This window comes from Pyrus communis, chromosome 17 (genome assembly GCF_041283825.1).
Source record: "Pyrus communis isolate YQ-2024b chromosome 17, ASM4128382v1, whole genome shotgun sequence".
Classification (NCBI taxonomy): domain Eukaryota; kingdom Viridiplantae; phylum Streptophyta; class Magnoliopsida; order Rosales; family Rosaceae; genus Pyrus; species Pyrus communis.
This window is the reverse complement of record NC_142581.1, coordinates 24,084,458-24,105,000: the sequence shown is the minus strand read 5'-3', so window position 1 is coordinate 24,105,000 and position 20,543 is coordinate 24,084,458. Positions and strand designations below refer to the sequence as shown.

At 37.1% G+C, this 20,543-nt stretch overlaps 2 protein-coding genes, 1 long non-coding RNA gene and 1 pseudogene across 4 annotated transcripts in view; 2 read left to right on the top strand and 2 right to left on the bottom strand.

Moving 5' to 3' along the window:
* Positions 1-3,418, top strand: part of LOC137709491 (protein trichome birefringence-like 43) — an 8,719-nt pseudogene extending 5,301 nt beyond the window's left edge. Inside the window, exons 3-6 of the transcript XR_015958140.1 lie at positions 1,265-1,436; positions 2,336-2,517; positions 2,632-2,790; positions 2,948-3,418. The product of XR_015958140.1 is annotated as a protein trichome birefringence-like 43 (transcript). The remainder of the gene's footprint in view (positions 1-1,264; positions 1,437-2,335; positions 2,518-2,631; positions 2,791-2,947) is intronic.
* Positions 3,419-4,549: 1,131 nt separating this feature from the next.
* Positions 4,550-5,394, bottom strand: LOC148689658 (uncharacterized). Its single transcript, XR_015958801.1, has 2 exons — positions 5,181-5,394; positions 4,550-4,945 (listed from the first exon to the last, which is right to left on the bottom strand). It is a non-coding gene; the product is annotated as an uncharacterized LOC148689658 (long non-coding RNA).
* A 2,493-nt stretch (positions 5,395-7,887) lies between these two features.
* LOC137709424 (protein trichome birefringence-like 43) lies at positions 7,888-11,035 on the top strand. The gene is made up of 5 exons (XM_068448514.2): positions 7,888-8,211; positions 8,416-8,587; positions 9,565-9,740; positions 9,842-10,000; positions 10,452-11,035. Exons 1-5 carry the CDS (start codon positions 7,958-7,960, stop codon positions 10,786-10,788), a joined length of 1,098 nt encoding a protein of 365 aa, XP_068304615.2. The 5' UTR covers positions 7,888-7,957; the 3' UTR covers positions 10,789-11,035.
* A 3,197-nt stretch (positions 11,036-14,232) lies between these two features.
* Positions 14,233-19,036, bottom strand: LOC137707611 (putative pre-mRNA-splicing factor ATP-dependent RNA helicase DEAH5). Its single transcript, XM_068446518.2, has 2 exons — positions 15,609-19,036; positions 14,233-14,909 (listed from the first exon to the last, which is right to left on the bottom strand). Exons 1-2 carry the CDS (start codon positions 18,824-18,826, stop codon positions 14,516-14,518), a joined length of 3,612 nt encoding a protein of 1,203 aa, XP_068302619.2. The 5' UTR covers positions 18,827-19,036; the 3' UTR covers positions 14,233-14,515.
* Positions 19,037-20,543: the final 1,507 nt, after the last annotated feature.

The window sequence follows — 20,543 nt, the reverse complement described above, 5'->3', positions numbered from 1 at the left end:
GTACGTTACGATTGCCCATATATATCATACATGCATATGCATACGCAAATAATCTAACCAGACACACATTCAAATAACGCTTCATCCTCCGAGTCCAAGAAAGGTATGCTAGAGAAACTAAAATTTTAAATTAAATTTTGTAAACTATATGATGAGGTTGTTGATAATTCGATTAGGGTTATGTTAGGAATACAAAATTTGTAGGCAAAATTTGCAAACTAAATGATATGTCACTAATAGGAATGAGCAAGTTCATCAATGCTTAAATAATAATACAATCATCAACTTTTATGTTATTTAGTTTACAAAATGTTGTTTACAAATTTAATCTTTCTAATATTACCCATTAGATTATTACTTGAATATTGATTACAAATTTATAGAGGTAGAGGGGTGGGAGAGAAGAAAGAGCAAGGCGTCACAAAGGACGGGAGAAGGGGAAATCACACTACATTTTTTCTCATTAAAATAACAATATAGATGAAAGTTCTTCAACCCTTCCTCACATGTCAAAGTATCTAATTATTTTATTTTAGTAATTTTTAACTTTATGGTTGATCAGAACATAGGGCGGTACACCACGTGTTATTATACAAATAGTGTAATATGTATGTTAAAAAGTTAATAACTTAAAAAAATAAAAGTTCCCACCACTGGTATAAAAACAAGTGATGTACCATTTGCGTTCCGATTATAATAAAAAATTTCTCGTTATGGGGTATTTAGAGTTGATTTTTGCAACATTAATACAACACGTATTTGAGACTGGTTGGTAGCATTTCACATTCTAAAGGACATGCACTTTGGTTCCTTTCATACTTTTGTATAAATTGTAAAGCACCTCTCTATTTGCCGTTTTTTCAACGCTAAGTTGCACATGTAAATATGAGGGCCTTGGCCAGATGGAGATGGTATGTATGTGGACATATATACTATTATAAGAAAAACTATGTCTCATATAATTGAGAATTTGCAATAACAATATCAAACAGCAGTTGATCAAACATTTTTCTTAATTTTGAGATGGGACTTCTTTGGCCATATTCTTGATAAGAGATTCCAAATTTCCGAATTGAACAAATGGCCCAATTTACATTTGAATGTGCAATCCTAATCAACAATCTTGCAACATAACAACATATATTTATGATGAGAGAACATTTGCACAAACCACGCAATTTACTTATCTTTGCAACACTACTATCTACTTAACACATTATGTAACTTTGATATTGACCCGTGTGTTTAAATTTTGATGATGCAGATTCGATGGAAGTACTTTCTTGTCGACGCATAGAGGGAAAAGCGTACTATTTGTCGGGGACTCGTTGAGTTTGAACCAATGGCAGTCACTTGCTTGCATGCTTTATACGGCTGTTCCAGGAACCAAATACACATTGGTCACGAAAGGAGGGCTCTCTACATTCACATTCTTGGTGAGCTTCTCAACTTACACCAATACATTAGATGCACAAAAAATGATATATATGTATATATATATATATATATATATATATATGTGTGTGTATATATATATATATATATATATATATATATAGAGAGAGAGAGAGAGAGAGAGAGGAAACTTTTAAAGGAAGAGATCCCTATATTTTTATAAAAATGGGAATTAGTTGAGGGATCCACACCACATCAAATTTTAACGATCTGAACCGTTTATTTTTCAAGTTACAACTCATAGATCATCCTTGTAAAATATTAGCCAAATCGGAAATGTTTAAAACATCTATTTAAGTTCAAAGAAATTAATGAATACTTTGTTATATAAGAAACAATGAAATTTTATCTTGATCATTAAATAAACAAATAGTTTCGGATTGAATTAATTTTTTGTAAGGATGATCTATGAATCAAGACTTAAAAAATAGACGGTTCGAATCATTGAACTAAGTATGTCAAGGTAGTAGTATTTCAAACAATAACGGGCCTGTGTATGTGTATGTGTGTATATATATTTATGTTTCTTATAATTACTCTTATAACTAGGTATGTCAAGGAAGTAGTATTTCAAATAATAATGCATTACATGTTTTAAATTTTTTTTCATATAATAACGTATTATTGGTTTGAGATAATTGTCATAATGTCGCACTGATATAAACAAGTAGATGATGTATTGTTTGGTTCAGTTCCCAAATGGACTTGTTTGCTGCACTTTTGTCCTATGCCAATGATTGAAAGAATGCATTAGATATACAAGCTTTGTGTTCCAAACTATTTTGTTATTTCGAAATCATGAAGTTGCCATTTTATTAGTTTTACATTACAGATTTGGTTGGATTACTTACATGATGAATGGCAATTGAACAACTTGCAGGAATAAAATCTGAAGGTGTCCTTCTCCCGCAATGCCTTCATTGTCGACATTGTAGGCACACGTGATGCCCGTTTCCTCAAACTCGACTCAATCTCACCCGAAAACGAGCAATTGTGGCTGCAAAACAACGTACTGATCTTCGACTCGTGGCACTGGTGGCTTCACGTTGGAAGAAAGCAACCGTAAGACGCCTATTGATTAGAATTCCACCCAACCTTTGAGCTTTTAGTTGCCTCTATCTTTTGAATTTGCGTGTTGTGCAAGTAATTGAATGTTTGCTTTCAAATGTGTTGCAGATGGGATTTGATTCAAGTGGGGAATCAAACTTACAAGGACATGGATCGCTTGGTTGCATATGAGAAGGCGTTGATTACTTAGGCTGGATGGGTTGACTCCAAAGTAGACCCCAACAAAACCAAGGTCTTCTTCCAAGACGTTTCTCCAGATCATAGCAAGTAAGTAATCTCAACTATCTGTGCAAGTACTTGTCCGAACACGGGCACAAGCACGGCCCACCCGATAACCCGAATCACAACGCATTTCGTAGAATTAGAATTATTGAATCTAGTTTCTGATAGTTTCTAATCAAACTCAAATTTTTGTTTGCATCAGTGCAACAGAGTGGGGCGATCCTCAAGCAATTAACTGCAATGCACAAACAGAACCACTGCCAGGTCCAGACTTTCCAGGAAAACCACATCCAGCAGAGCAAGTACTAGAGAAAGTGTTAGGTACCGCGTCAAAGTCGGTCCATTTGCTGAGTATTACAGCTCTTTCGCAACTGCGAAAGGATGCGCACCCGTCGGTCTATGGCCTTGGCGGGCACAAGGGCATGGACTGCAACCACTGGTGTTTAGCTGGAGTTCCTGATACTTGGAATGTGCTTCTTCATGTAGCTCTTATTCCAAATTAGTCATTGTTTATATCTCAAAGAATGGTTTTTTTTTACGAAATTGGCCATTAATAATCATTGATTAAACTTCTCTTCAATAAGGCTTAATTATGTCAAATTAGCTCAAATGAGGTTTAGTATTTGTAAAGTACATTAGTTTTTACAGATTTTATGAAAAAGCCAAAAAGTTCTCTTTAGTTTTCTTGGATTGGCTCTCTGAATGATTTCCTCAAACAAAAAAAAAACAAAAAAAAAAAAAAAAAAAAAAAAACAATCGATATTTTTAACCTAAACTACACTAAAGGGAGGGGTCAAAGTTTGAATCTGAGAAGTAATGAGTCAAAAATAAAAGACAAACTACTAAGGCAATTCATCAGATATTGAAAAGGTAAAGCTATATTTAATCACATAGAAAGTTTAAGAAATAATCATCGTAAATGCATTTAAATATTGTTATAAAAGCCCGAAAAATGCAGTCAAATAATTATGAATAATACTCATCGATCTATCTATACCATCCTCATATCAGTTGCTTAGTTTTTTTTATTCGAAAAATAAAACAACTGATGGTAAATCACAGTCAAATAAACTTATCTACTTAGAAATTTTCTCTCTCTACAAGTATTCGACTCCATCTTTATAGAATTCGGGCACACACTTCCAAGCCTACGGAACCATGAGTCGTCCAAATGGAGGAATCAAATTAGATTGGGGGCCTTGTAACAATGAGCAAAACCGTTACCATGAGCCTCGAGAACTGGGTACCCGGCAATATATTTCCCCAGACCCATTGATTCACACACACTCACACAAGCTCATGTACGGGTGTAATTTTTTGCGTTTCCAAAAATCATTTGGTGTTATTATTTAGGCACTCAGATTAAATACCAAATTTAATATAGGTTTTCAAGAAAAAATAACAATCCCAACTTAAGGAAAACTATCAACATGCCAACTTAGTTTCCACAGTTGTACCAATTAATGCGTGTGTGTGTATATATATACATATATATATATGTATATATATGGATAATGTAGATTACAGAAAACTATCTCCCAATCCTTTTCATCCGCGTAATCATATAAAAAATCCAAACTCTTAGATTCCACTAGCAAACGACACCTGCGCAATGCTGCAGGATTAAAAGCTATACTATGTACCAATACATATATATATATATATATATATATGAATAATGTAGATTACAGAAAATTATCTCCCAATCCTTTTCATCCGCCCAATCATATAAAAAATCCAAACCTTTAAATTCCACTAGCAAACGACACATGCGCAATGCTGCGGGATTAAAAGCCATACAAACTTTTTGTATATAGTACTACTTTCATAGAAAAGATAATAAATTGATGTGTATGTACATCCTATTTACATACAAAAGATTTGGTAGTTAGTCCTATTGATAACCTCAGGAGATATGCAAATAGTCAGCCTAACACAAACCATAAGCAAGCTGCCTTGCAATATATGATTTGGGTAGATCTAAACAATTGAACTCACACAGAAAAATAGTAAAAACCTTTTCAATGAAAAATATAAGGAAACCAAGAAATGGGTTTCACTAAGAACCACTTGATTCCCTGCAAACCAAATTCAATCCTAATTTCCTTGACCAATCGTCTCCTCTGATCCCATCTAACTATTCATCAACATAAGTTCGTATCCTATATGCCATGAAATGCTAAACTTACGATTCACAAACCTGCAATTACAAAATCGAAATACAAACATGAATCAGAAAACCACCAAACATAAATTAATTTCAAACGAAATCTGGTGGGGGTTGCTTCAAACGAAATATCCACAACCCAAATTAATTCAAACAAAATATGCACAAACCAAGCTAAATTAATTAATTCAAATAATTATTTGCATCCTCTGCCCAACCCAAATTAATTCAAATAAAATTTGCATAAACACAAATTAAGAGATCAAACCAAATCTACACAACCCAAATTAAGACATTAAAACCAAGCTAATCTTTTTCTTTTGGATTTCTGAGTCTCCCTCGGAGTCTGTGAATCGAGGTGGGCGACGTCAACGGTGAGAAGAATCAACGTCGTAGTTCGGCACAGGAGGAGAGAGATGACTTTTAGAGAGAGAAGCCATAATCTTTTAGAGAGAGAATGATAGAAGCAGACAAGATCGAGCGAGAGGGAAGAGAGAGGGAGAAGGAAGAAAAAAAAAATTGAGGGATAAAATCGAAATTTGACTAAATATGTGAGGGCAAAATTGGACGAATACTATGCTTACGAACAGTATTTCGGTTGTTTTTCAGTTTTCGTATATATTAAATTTAGGAAACTAGATTATAATCCCTAAATAAGATTTATTTTTCATTAAAGTTGAGTGTAAGCTTAAATACTGATTTTGGTCCCTTGACTTTATATATCACCTAAAATCAAGCTAATAATTATTAACCTTTGTTTTGTTTTATTTTTAGTATTATAAATAAAAAGATTTTTACTTAATGTGTATTCAATACGGGTAAAAAAATTGCTTAAGTGGTAACAATACATATATGTTTATATGCATGTATAAAAATACATAATTTGTGTACCTATGCATACATACATAAATATATATTTATGTACTGATATATATATATATATGCACCTATATATATGAACTTATGTATATATGTGTACCTATATATATGCACTTATACATATATATATATATTTCTGAACCTATAAATATGAACATATGTATATATGTGTACCTATACATATATATATATATATATATATATATTCATGTACCTTTATTATGCATATTAGTTTATTGTGTATGCATATTAGTTTATTTGTTTGGTTTTGTTATTGTCTGTATAAATTTTTAGGCCAAATTTTTTGGAGGAGGATTCTCTCCTCTCCTATTCTCATCCCCTTCCCTCCCCTCCTCTCACATATTGTTTTTTGTCTTATTGTTTCTATAAAAAAAATCAATATAAAATGTTGACGTGGCTAGACAGTAACCGTTCAAATAGGAGGGGAGAGAAGGGGAGAGAATCCTCCTCCAATTTTTTTTCGTGATCCATGTGGTGATACGTCACTTTCGATGCGACTCTCGTGGTGAAAAACTTTTAATTAAACCATCGCGGTGGGCCTTGTTAGCTATTGAGGTCCAAATCCAAATTTCCGTTAGTCTTCCGTTAAATAAACTCACGTGACTATCACATGAAGGGTCAAATTCGTCATTTCAATCCAAATTACATCTTATTCAATGGACATCTAGTATAATTTATGGTTTAACTGAAATTAGATTTTATAGAAAAAAAAAAGCTTGAACGCGAAGACTGAAACTAAACCTGTAAAACCACGTCAATGGCTAGGAGAAGAGGTGAAGGTAAAATCGTGCCTAATTTCTTAGGTATGATGTAATTTCGTTTTGAAATCCTAATACTCTAATATACCATTGGTTTTTTTTTTTTTTCAATGCCAACACATCTTTGATCATGAGTTAGAGTCTTAGTCTTACTTGAATTTTCATTCTTGTATTAATTTGTACCAGTTTGAATGCATAAATGCCTTTCAGTTTTGTCTTTAATTAGTAATGTGATTTTATGCAGGCCCTAGTCACCCAATACACAACCTTTAAATTTTTTTCTTAATCTTCTTTGAATTTTAATTCTTTAACTTTCTTATGCTATTGAAGTTCATATGCGAAGGGCAGACCTGAAGATTGAATTTTTTGCAATGCCTTTCACCCATTGTCTTTAATTCTATAATGCCTTTCACCCGTCTGAATGCATATATACTGCATTTCACCCATTGTCTTTAACTCTTTAAGTTATTCTTGTGCATATGTGATTTTTCTGCATTATATAGGTTGAGATGCATGTGCTATCAAATTGGGGTGATGGTTAGTGACGGTTGAGGAGGTCCACTAGTGGCTATGGTGGTGGCTGGGAGCCTGAGATGAAATACGGGAACTGTTGGGTTTTTTATCTTTACAAGTTTCTTTTATTTGTAATTTTATTTTAATTCAATCATGTTTTTGTCCTTTTATTTTCTAAAATAAATAAACTTAATTTTGACTGATCCACATGTGATAGTCACATGATTTTATTTAACGGAAGACTAACGGAACTTTGGATTTGGACCTCAATTGTTAACAGGACTCACCACGGGAGTTTAATTAATAGCTTTTTCACCACAAGGGTTACATTGAAAGTGATGTGTCACCATAGGGACCACAAAAAAAATTTGGCCAAATTTTTATGTAGTTTAATTCTCATTCCCAAAATATTTTAAAAAGTGTTCCTTTTTTTTTTTTTTTTTTTTTTTGAACAAACAAAAAAGTCTTCCATTTTAAATTGCTAAATTTGATTTGTAGAAATAAAAATTCCTATTTTTAAGGCCTAATTGATGATAAAGTTGGGAATTTTAGAAAGAAATTTGAAAATAATAAAAGTGGGCAGGGGTATTTAATATGACTGATAATGAGTTTTAAAGTTGGGGACTAAAACTAAATTTATAAAAGCATCCCGGTTATAATGAAAAAATAATCTTCTCTAGGTCCTTAAGTCTAAATGCCCCTTTCTTGGAGTACATCATCTCTAATCCACAAAATCTCCGGCCAAAAATAAGAAGAAACATGTAATTTCACACGTGTATATATACATACTACATGCATTCTCACCCCTTAGCTAGTCACATACATTGTGAGACTCTCCAACCTCTCTCTCTCTCTCTCTCTCTCTCTCTCTCTCATGGATAATTTTGCCATCGGCACGTTTCTTATGGTGCTCTCTCTTCTGCACCATCATGTACACGGAAGTCGACAGTACTCTACTGAAGGATGTGATCTTTTCCAAGGAAGATGGGTTTATGATGAATCATATCCTCTCTATACTTCATCACAATGCTCCTTCATAGAGAAGCAATTCGATTGCCTACAAAATGGTCGTTCCGACAAATTCTATCTCAAATTCCGATGGCAGCCCACTCACTGCAACTTAACAAGGTATATACATGCAAGTGGTAGATTGTCCTGATGGTTAAGACCTTCCTCCTTGATTCTTGTAAATTCAGAGTTTAAACCCTCCGCCACTTAGTATCCATGGCTACATAACCCTTTGCTGCATGCTTTCTTCAACTTTTAGTTTCATAAGTTATAATCACTACAATTTTTTGTTCTTTTTTAATATTGGTGTATATATATGTATAGGTTCAACGGTGAAGATTTCTTGCAAATATTTAGAGGAAAAAGCTTCATGTTTGTTGGGGACTCATTGAGTTTGAACCAATGGCAATCACTCACTTGTATGCTTCATACATCCAATCCACAGACTCAATATAAACTCTACCGGACAGGAGGACTATCCACATTCGCCTTCCCTGTGAGACCATAGATACCTCTCTATTTTACCTTCTTTTTAATTGTTAATGCATTTCTTATATTTGTTGTCCTACTGTTGCACTTTATTTTAACCCTAGCTAGGACTAGCTGGGGAAATAATTTTCTTCACATCAACTGGTTTTTGTCCCTTATTTCACCGTTGATTTACTGAATCAGGTGGCTATAAACAAAACATGAAAATGATAAAAGGAATCATTTTCCTTCACGCTAATGCATAATTCTTTATTTTTTGGGTCTCATAAAGTTATATTAGTGTCCATGTAGTGGGTCCTCCCTAACCATAAAAAATAATAGAAAAGATATGTAATAATTCATGCATTAGTCTACCAGCAATTAAGTTTGGAAATTAGGTACGCTTAATGCATGTGAACTGGAAAGAGCAACTGCAAGGCTGGAATATTAATCATAGATTTATTTAGTTAGGGATTCCATGGTTTCAAATCTCTTCCCCAAAATATGGCCGCAGCGTCAAAACTTGACAGTTGACAATAACAAGATATAAACAGATCGCGAGGCCCACCTTTGATCCCTAGCTACCAGCCACGAGAATAATATTTACGTTTACTAAATTTGTTCAGTAAATGATAACATAGTTCTCGTTGTCTTATTGGTTATAAATAAAATTAAAAAAAGCTAAATTTGAATAAATGATGACATGGTTCTCATATTATTTGGTAAATAAATTTTGCAAGTGCATGATTACTCTGACTTAATATGTGTTGTCTGAGTATTTGACTTAAGTGTCACTATGTATGAGGATGTAGAGTGTTGTCACACATCAAATAATTAAAGGACCTTGCATGTGATTATAAAGAATCGAGTTACTTCTCTTATTGTTGATTAGTTTTAGAATAGAACCTCGGTTTTCAATCCACATCGGTTATTAATGATCCTAGCTAAAATAATTTGATGTCATCAACTAGTTCTAAACCCGTATTGTTCCACATCTGGCTGCAGGCATACAATATGAAGGTCATGTTCTCTCGGAATGCATTTCTTGTTGATACAATAAACACAACTGCTGGTCGAGTTCTTAAACTCGACTCTATCGAAAGTGGGAAACTGTGGATGAATAGTGATGTTCTGATCTTCAACTCATGGCATTGGTGGCTTCACACCGGAAGGAAGCAACCGTAAGTCCTGTTTTCCAATACCCTATGCTAGCTAACGGCTTAAATAATTAAATTTGCAAACTTAGCTTGTAAACATGTAGTTAATAACATCGTTATTGCAGTTGGGATCTAATTCAAGAAGGGAGCCGTACATACAAAGACATGGATCGCTTAGTTGCTTACGAGAAGGCGCTCATGACATGGGCTAGATGGGTTGCTACCAATTCGGAATCAACAAAAACGAGAGTTTTTTTCCAAGGCGTTTCACCAGATCATAATAAGTAAGACTAATTTCATGCCCTAGCACATTGTTTGTAACGTAACCGCATTATACTATAAGGTCTGACGTGTTATGTCATTAAATTATGAATGTCAACCTTGATAACACAAATTTTTATTGAAATGCACAAATTCAGTCATCAGGTAAGAAATCTTGCCGCTTTCATCAGATAAGGAAACATTGTTATAGGGGTGTGATATCCACACCTATTTTTTACTTCTTCTACATCTTTTTAGTTTTCAGCCGTCGGATCGGATGAATTGAAGAAGATCAACGGACATAAATTAACAAGGAGTGTGTGGATAGCATACCTCTTGTTATATTGGTTTAGGGTTTAAGATCAATTAACTAGTGTTTTACCTTATTTTAACACAATTATTTGCTCATTTTGTTTACATTTTTCTGCAACCTCTTGTTTTCCTTCTCATTCAAATTGTGTAATTTTTTGTCAGTGGAAGTGAATGGGGAGAGGCAACCTCAAGCCAGTGTGAAGGGCAAACGCAACCAATGTCGGGTGATGCGTATCCGGCAGGTTCACATCCAGCAGAGGTAGTAGTAGAAAGAGTGCTGCGTTCTATGTCAAACCCAGTTCATTTGCTAAATGTCACAACCCTTTCACAACTAAGAAAAGATGGGCATCCATCTGTGTACGGTCACGGCGGTCACAGGGACATGGACTGCAGCCACTGGTGTCTAGCTGGAGTTCCTGATACCTGGAATCAACTCCTATACGCATCTCTGATAAAAAGCAAAACCAGTTACGATGTGGACTCGGAAAATTATAAATAAGATGTAAGCCCTCAGGTTCAGTCAAACTGGCGATTCCATCCAATGTAACAAAGAAAAATATGGTTTACATAATAACTGAAACGTACCAAGGCTACAGGTGGCAATTATTGAATGGTTAGTATGATAAGGAGAAATAAGGAGAGAGGTAGAGGATTGCCACCTAGGTAAGTTAGTTAGAATTGTTGGGATATAACTGATGTAATCCATTACAATTGGTCTCATTCAATACAATTACCCCTTCTTCTTCCGCTCGCGTTCTCTCTAGTTTTTCATACTTTCTTGCTTCCTTCATTCTTCATCTCTGTAATTTCTTCATACCTCCATGATTTCTTCATACAATTGCTTTTGTTATCATTACTTACGGAAGCATATGATTTCAACTTATCAGCATCATCTTTGTTCATCAATATAAAGTAACACGGTTGTGAAACATCATACAAAATAAGCAAAATAAGTGTATAAACAAAAGTCTCTACCCCGACCCGATGAAAAAAAGGGGGTCACTTCTTATGGACTCGTTGAGAATGATTCTGATCTAGTTCATGGCCTATTAGAAGCAGAAGGCACTCCGGTAGGATCCTCACAGACAGAAAAAGACTACAATTAGTTTGACAATGATTGAGTGACATTGCTTCTTCGGTCTGAACCAAGGAATCCCTTAGATATGATGCAAAATGGGCGTTTTTCTTAGCAAGAATTATTGCAGTAGGATAATGGCTAGGAGGAATTTCTTTTTCTGCTTTTGTGTTAAGTGTATTTATTTTTCTTAATAAATGATTTGCTACAAAAGGATTTTTTTTTTTAGCGAACGTGTCACAATTAATTACTCCTATTTTTGTTTTTATTTATTTATTTTAAAGACAAAGAAACAAATTCTATTTTCTCGCCTATTTACTACGGCAATGAAGAACCACTTAATAGGAGTAATTAATTTCTTCTAAAAGGAAAGTGTGCATCAAAATATTGTGAAAAGAACCACTTAATACTATAGTTTATTGGTATTCTACTTCACTTGTAAGTGAGAGGTTTTGTGGATGACGAGTTCAACACTAACTTATTCCCTCACTCCGTAATATACATCAAGGATTTGAGTATACTTCGATAGTCCAAACAGAGAAGATATATCGAGGCCGGTAAAAAAATTAAAATGAAAAAGAGTAGCTATAAGACATACAAATTAGATATGAACCTCAACCTACTAATAATGTGTTCATTTAACATATGAAATGATGCTTACAAAGATAAAAGGGTAAAAGCTATACAAAGCGCCATGGTTAAAACCTTGTCATAAAAAATCCAGTCAATGAAAGAGTATCGCAAAATCCAATTACAAAATAAAGCACAATAGTTTAAACTACATGTGTTTTATATCGGTGATGGAAAACAATCATATACATACGCACTCATGAGCAGCTTCAACCTCCACCGATTTTCTTGCCACACCAATTCTCCTCCCCCAAGCTCTAAAAAAACACTTCAAAATGCATCCTCTACACTTTTGATGTAAAAGAAAACTAGTACAATGATAAGTTTAATTCCATTAAACCATGCCCTCTCACTCTCGTTCAAATACAGTAAAAGCTAGTTAGATACAAAAATGGACACGCTTGATGACGATCTTTATCGTAGGTATGTTTACCATTGTATGTGAGAAAATATTAACAAGTGTGTCTTCTTTGAGCGTCTAAATAGCACTGCTATTTTAACTAGTCTTTTTGACAGCCACTGCTAGACTGACAACATATGATATTTTTTAAATTACGTCTCTTTGATTTTGTTGTATCAGCTTCGTCATGTTTCTCCCTAGTGAATGAACTTGCCATAATACTCTCATTCGAACTCATTGTGTTTGGTCAAGAATTTCGCTGGGAAGGGTCTCTGGCACGAGCACACAGCTCCCCGAGGAGTTGGCACTTTGGTTGTTTGTCAGGCTCCTGCTTGTCGGGAAGCTGCAAGAGAAGAACACAGTTAGTTCTGAAATGTGCCTTTGTGGGGCCTTAGATATAGGCCTTGAGGCTCACAAATAAAACTAACTGAGTGCGAAGACGTGCCACTGCCATCTCTGTATGATAGATGTAGAACAAGTGTATTTAAGCCGATTACTTGCGCCCCAAGTTATTCTAACTTCTTGTTATCAAGGGATTGTCGTGGATGGGTAAAGTCCACATGAAGTTCTTTTTTATGCCTTGAGACCAAGGACTTTTAGTTCGTTATCTTGTATGCTTAAAGGGTGGAGGTCCAGATTTGGTTAAGTCATCAGTTTGGTTCCCATTTAGCCTTTTTAATGATGGTAAACCACTATGAAAGCCAGATCTGAGCACTGATGGGATTTTGGGTCGTCAAAAGACTAGACATGATTTGAACATATACTGGGAAATGCATAATAACGCCAGATCTATTGATTTTAAAGACAAAACAAAGAGAACCGGGCAAGATTTCACCTTGTCGGGCAAGGTTTAAACGTCTTGCGGTCTCTTCTCCTTGTGGTTACAGGGGATCGAGTACTAAAACGGGGTGAAAGATGAACAAATTTACATGAGAGAATCGATACTACAACATTTGGGAAAAGTAGCAGAGCTTTTATACCAGACAAAATATGTCTTTCTAAGGGGAATCTATGGCTAAAAGGGTGCAGAGTCTGGACAAAGCACAACTTTCTGGATATTTGCTTAACTGAGAGGCAAGTTGTATATTTGTTTGTTTGATTGGTTGAGTGTCTTTGTTGCTAGGGCCTTTCCCTCTTTTTATAGACGAATTAGCCCGACTGCTTGTAGCTTTGTTTTTACCCGAAAGCAATTGAAGGGTAGTGACTCATCAGTATTTTACCCTTTCTGCCATTCAGAAAGTGCTTTTGGGCTGAGAGTAGGTTGATTTCCATCAGTTGTCACTTCCCTTGTAAGCAACTAGCCTTTGCATTGATGGGGGAGTACCATTTGGTTCTGAGATGGACGATTTGAGCTTGGTGTGGGGCCTTGAGCAAGCCTTCCTTCTTTAATCTTTTTGGGCCCTTCTTCCTTTCGGCCCTAAGTTCAAATGTTAACCCAAACACATTGTCTTCGAGATTTGGAGACCTTCCACTTATAGATAGAACGTACAACCAACCACACTTCAAAGTGACATTTTTCACCCTTTAAATCAGGAGAAAGTCTAAAGACACAAAAGGGTAAATCCTCGCTCAGGTATCTCTCTTATCCCATATTGAATTGCCACGGAACGAGAGATAAGAAAGCGAAGATATACCTCTAATTACACATAAGAATGCTTAGAATGTAACATCTTCCCTAGATGATTTCAAGTTTTAAACTAGTAAATAGGAACTAAAATAATGTAGGGTTTGGTTGGTATCATTCGTTATCATTGAAAACCATAAATTAGAACCAAAAAGGTTATCAACAACCCTTTAGATTTTTCGATCCAATCTGGGTAATTTTAAGCGAATCAAAATAGGGAAGACACAAGTTGAACATTAAGAAAATAAATGGTACATCAAAATTCATGAGTGTGAGCAGAAACAGTCTAACAGACCTCAACATTCAAAATTCAGGTACAAGACACATACACTAAACTCGTAGAGCAACTTTCTCCATAATTACCATTCACGGTCCTCGTCCTCGATGTTAAAAAAATTTAGTTGAGGAATTACAAGATATATACAGAGTACACTCTGATGCAAAATCAATACAAGACCACGACCGAGTTCATGCCGATGGAGCAAATGAAACACATATCAAGCACGACGCTTACTAAGACGCCAAGAGTTAGGTTCATGGTATCTGTCATATAAGGGTTCAATTCGTTCCTGACGCTTGCGCTTACTCATCTTTGTGGGATCTGATACTTTGAAGAACCTTGGTGCCAGTTCTACTAGCCATTTGGGGTCAACGACTGTCACCTCGCGCATGTACTCCTTTGTAGTCATAACCAGCTCATGGTAGATGACCCAATCTGGTTGTCTCTGGAAGAGAGCACTGCTTGGGTGGATATAAACTGGCTGGTTCTCGACTAGGGTTCTATAACCCTCCTGTGGGTCCTTTCTAGCACCATGGAAGAAGAAACCTGCTGTAATTGCCTTCCTGATCTTTGTAAAATTCTTTCCTGCACTGACCACGTCCAATTTATACCTGAAATCCACAATCAGTAGTCAGATCGCAATTTCATCTTCAAATCCTAATACTGAAATCCATTGACCAGTCCTCTACTTTACATGGTAAAACAAACTAAAACAAGGAAGTGATAGTAGAGACGTTACATTATAGTACAAACAAACAAGGACTCTGATGCTAGAAGTGTAATGCTTTTTACGATGATGCTACATTGTACTATCCTGGAGTTTAAAAGATGATGTTATGACAATTGATGAGGGTCCGATCCCTTAATAGCGGAGGCCAATGCGCCTCCTCTATCAACTGTTCCAAGATGGGAAAACAAAGAGAGCACGTCTTAAGGAAAAACTACCGTGGCAATTAGCTACAAACAAAATGGAAGTCACAAAGATAGTGCACTACTCCCTAAAAAAAAGCAGTGAGCAGGTACTGGTGAGATAACTCTCTGAAAAAACAAAGTCGAAGTCACATGGCAATTCATAATGTCCCTCTCATGTATCAGATCTGGACTGTTAGACATAAACTAGGCCTGAACAGCACTCAGCGTTTCCATCACGTAACAATAACTGTAATTCTAAAGATGCAGTTAGGAAAAGACTGAAAACCAGAACCTTGCATACACGTGAAATAAAAAAAAAAATTAAAAAAAAAAAAAAAAAAAAAAAACCAATGCGACCACCACATACACAAGCAGCAAGATGAATGAGAATTACATACTTGTCCATGATGCTCAGAAGTTGTTTTCTGACATCCTGTGCCCTCCTCAAGGATCGAGACTGAACAAAGTTCTCAAAACACCATGGACCTGAGAAATTCTTAGCTTTCCAAGCCTCATAGACTGCAAGTAAAGTCAGATGGTCTCCCTCTGGCTGGAAAAACTTAGCTCTCTTCTGATCAGCCTGGGCTTGTTTTTCCCTAGGCCTGTAAAAGATATTGCCTGTCTGAATCATTGCAATGATGGTCAAGATCTCATCACTACATCCAAGGTCTACACTAGCGAGTAGCATCTTAGATAACGGTGGATCGAGAGGAAACTCAGCCATCTTCCTACCCAATTTGGTCAGCAGCCCCTCCTCGTCCAGTGCTCCCAAACTGTACAGTTGTTCCATGGCAGAAATGAGTGCTTGCGGTGAAGGAGGATCCATAAAATCAAAAGACAGGAGATCATTTATCCCCATGGCTTTCATCGTAAGTGTAGTCATCCCAAGATTTATCCTCTGGATTTCTGGAATTGAAGTAGGGGACATCTCATTACGGTATGCACTCTCAGTGTAGAGGCGGTAACATTTCCCAGGCCCTGTGCGTCCAGCACGCCCAGCTCGTTGCTTGGCTGATGCTTGTGAAATTGGAGTAATAACAAGCGAATCCAGCCCCTGCTTTGGGTTATAAACATTTTGCTTTGCAAATCCAGGATCGATGACATAAAATATCCCATCAATAGTCAGTGATGCTTCAGCAATATTAGTAGCCACAACCACTTTCCTCTTCCCTGGCGGGGCAGGATCAAATATCCTTGACTGCATTTCACTAGGAAGGGCACTATATACTGGTAGAATAATTAACTCAGGAACATTTTTACCAAGACCCTTCATCCTCTCATAAAGAGACTGGCATGCAAAATCAATCTCTTCTTGTCCAGTCAAGAAAAGAAGGATGTCACCTTCAGGTTCTGTTAAGTGGATTTGTAGGACAGTAATTAGAGATGCATCAAGGTAGTCACTTTCTGGCTGCTTGGTGTAGAGTATCTCGACAGGAAACGTTCTCCCGGGGATAGTAAATATGTTACAATCGAAGAAATAACCTGAAAACTTCTCTGCATCCAAAGTAGCAGAGGTGACAATCAAACGAAGATCTGGTCTCCGGATCAGAAGCTTCTTCAGTAATCCAAAAAGAACATCTGTGTGGATTGTCCTCTCATGAGCTTCATCAAGCATGACCACAGAGTATTGGGAAAGGTTCTCATCAATCAAAATCTCCCTAAGAAGCATACCATCAGTCATGTACTTGATGACAGTATCTGGTCCAGTGCAATCCTCAAAACGAATAGCATATCCAACTTCCTCCCCCAAACGACAACCAAACTCTTCAGCCACCCTCTTGGCTACAGACATCGCAGCAACCCTACGGGGCTGTGTACATCCAATCTTTCCCCTTGTCGTGTAACCCGCTTCTGCAAGATACTGTGTTACCTGGGTTGTCTTACCAGAACCAGTCTCACCAATGACAACGAGCACTTGATTCTCATTCACCGCCTGAACCAATTCTTTCTTCAGCTTGTATATAGGCAAGCTCTGCCTCTGTTCCTGAATTGATAGCTTAGACCTCTGCCCAAAGCTGATGGTTTTCCCAAAAGCATCCTTCTTCCACTCGGGCATATCATATGCAGACAAACCAACGCCTCTAAGCTCCTGGGCAAGATGCCTCTCACCAGTCTCTGGCATTGGATCTTCCCAGGGACGATTCAGATCCTTTGGGATGGAATCCAACATGGTTCTTTGCTGCTGCTCTCGCACTTCTCTACGCTCCTTAATGAGTGCAGACTGAAGTGCAGCTGCACGACTCAAAGACCCTTCTGGATTCTTAAAGATTTTTACAGGGGACATATCCACAGAATACCTGGTCTGCCCATTTAAAAATGCCGGCTCATCCTCATTGATCTCAATCTCAAGCTCTTCCTCAGCTCCCTCTTCTTGATATAGCATCCCATCTGCTTCATCATCATACATTGGGTACTCTGTCACACCCAAAACACCTGAGGCAATTAACTGTTTGGCTTCCCACTTCTCAGGTGAGCTCATTCGCTTCAATGGCCGGCGCGATGGACCAACATCATCCTCTTCCACAATCCTAATCCCAGAAAGACCAGTCCTAGTCACAGGTCCGTCTCTGGACACCGACTTGTTGGTCCTATGAGCATCCTCCTCTGAGCTCTTCTTCAACGGAAGCAAATCCTTCCCAGAATGCTGATCAACATCCCTCATTGAAAGGCTCAACTTCTGACCCGAAACAGAAATCACCTTAACATAAACTTCCTGATCCCTCTTCACCACATCCTTAGCATTACTAATTCGCCGAGTTGCCATCTGTGAAACATGAACCAAACCTTCCTTCCCTCTCAAATCATTTAACTGAACAAAGCAACCGGTGTCCATCACTCTCGAAACCCTACCCTTATACACCTGGTACAATTCGGGTTCATCGGAAAGGTTCTTACTAGGACCATTCCCCCTATCCCTATTACCTCTCCTATCATCACCATCTTCTCTTTCAATTCCATTCTCTTCGTACCCATCTCTCTTAGGCTTATCGTATCGATCTGCACGCCTCCCTCTTTTCCCATCATCATCATTATAATGTGAATCTCTACGCCTCTCGTCTCTATCATGCCTATCCCTTCCCCTGCCTCTCCCATCTCTTTCCCTACCTCTGTGCCTATCACGATCTCGATCTCTATCTCTATCTCTATCTCCATCTCCATCCCTATATCTATCCCTACCCCTCCGCCTATCGTCTTCACGCTCTCCGTCCCGCTCCTCTCCGCCTGAGTGCTTCTCCCTAGTCTCCATCTCAATTTCCTTATCAATCTCCTTAACTCTATCTCTATTATCAGCAATAGCCAAAGCCTTAAACTTGGTTTTCTTACCTTCAGAAGCGCCGTCTTTCTTCGAGGCGTCCTTCTCCGGCTTCGGCTTCGGAGGGAGGATTGCGTGGATGATAGTGAGGAGTGTACGGACGAAATAGTCGGGCATCTCTGCGCCGTTCTCCTTCAATCGGGCGTCGAATTCGTCCACCGTCTCACAGCTCCGTCCGATTTCGGTGATGAACTCCGCCAGAACTTTGTCCCCAAACCCTAGATGCGTTTCGAGCTCTGAACAGACTTTGGAGACCAGTGAAAGGTACTCCAACTTCTTCAGACCGTCGTCGGCGGCCGCCATTGTTTCCGGTAGGATTGACCGATTCGAAGACGAATTATAGCTAGGTTTTGCGACGAACTGGATATAAAGGGGGGAAGATTTTCAGTGGTTATGGCAATTGTTAGGGTTTTTGGTTGCCAGTACTTTTGATTTTGGTCGCAGACTCGCAGCGAGAGCGCAGCACTGTCCGCACAAAACGGCATGTCGGTTTTATATCCAATAATTAAACTTGACAAAATGTGTTTGGGTCGCGGATAGCCCCAAAGCGGGTATTTTATTTGGTTACTAGGCCCAAGAAGAAGACTACACGAACTGTCAACTGGGTCTGGCCTTTTTGACTGAAAATCCCAAAAAACGACCAATCAAACTGGACCAAATTAAACTGATTTTGAGATACTCAAGATCGACACAATATAGAAATTCAAACTAGATTCAGTATTTTAATAAAATGCATAAACAAAGTGCTTTGTAGACTCGCAAGGTGAAGTACTGAAATGAAAGATAAATAAAGTACATTTGAAGTCCTACGTAGGTAACAATACATGTCAGCCAGCCTACTAAGCGGTACTGCACTGTGGGAGTGATGTACCGATGGGGTTGGTTCAATATGGAATTCCAAACTGAAAATGGGATCCCGAATTCCAAACCGAAAGTTTTTGGGACGGAAATTTGAAAACTATGCCAAACCAAAATTTTGGTATTCCCAATTTTTGGGATTCCCGAATATTTTCAGTATTTCGAGATGGTTTGGTATTCCCAAATTTCATACAAATTGAAATAGCAATCATTCATATGGTTAAATTAACATGCAACCAAAATAAAATAAGTAACCAACCCAAAAGAAAAAAAAAAGTTACAAACCTAATTTGTTTGAAAACTAAAAATACAATTTTGTGTTGAAGAAATAGACACATTTATGGGAGGTTCGTACCAGCATTGTTACTACCTGTAGACCACACCAATTATATTTCTACTAGTAGCTAGCAACAATTCAAATGTATATAATATATATATATATATATATTTTTTTTTTTTTGGGTTCGGTATGATATAATCAAAAGATTGAGTAGACAATACCGAATCCCGTACCGAAATTTCAGGATCAGTTCTATATTTCATCCCGAAAATTTTGGGAATTTTGATTTGGGACTTTTTTGGTTTGGGATCGGGATTTTTTTTTAGTTTGGTTCAGGATTTTCAGAAATTTTTTCTAACCCTATGTACTAAGCAAATAAAACCCAAATAAGCTTTGAAGCTTGTGTGAGTAGCAAGTAAACTGTGGTTCACAATATTACTAGGATTCACTAAGCTGGCTATGCTATAACGACGTAAGTACCAATTCACATTTTCTCTATCATAGGTTTTCTAACAATGCTAACACATCCTAAAAACGTTTTTCCCTACAGTCATACATGTCATCTCTAGTTTTCCTAGATCAGTAATCCTCTCTTCCATACATAAAACAAACCATAGAGCTAGGATGACACAGCTAGGTCCAGGCCTACGCATTATAGGATTTCGAGACCCCTCATGAAACTTTAGCATGAAAACATAGTCCTAGAACCACTCAATGGAATTTGACAAACATGATTCATTAGATCTCAAATTTGAACCACTCAACGAAACCATATGAGAATTAGGATTCTAGAACAACTCAATGGAATCCACATAATATGGTTTTTCGTGGGTCGCTCTCTCACAAGAGGAACCTTTGGGAGAGATTAAGGCTTATTGCTTA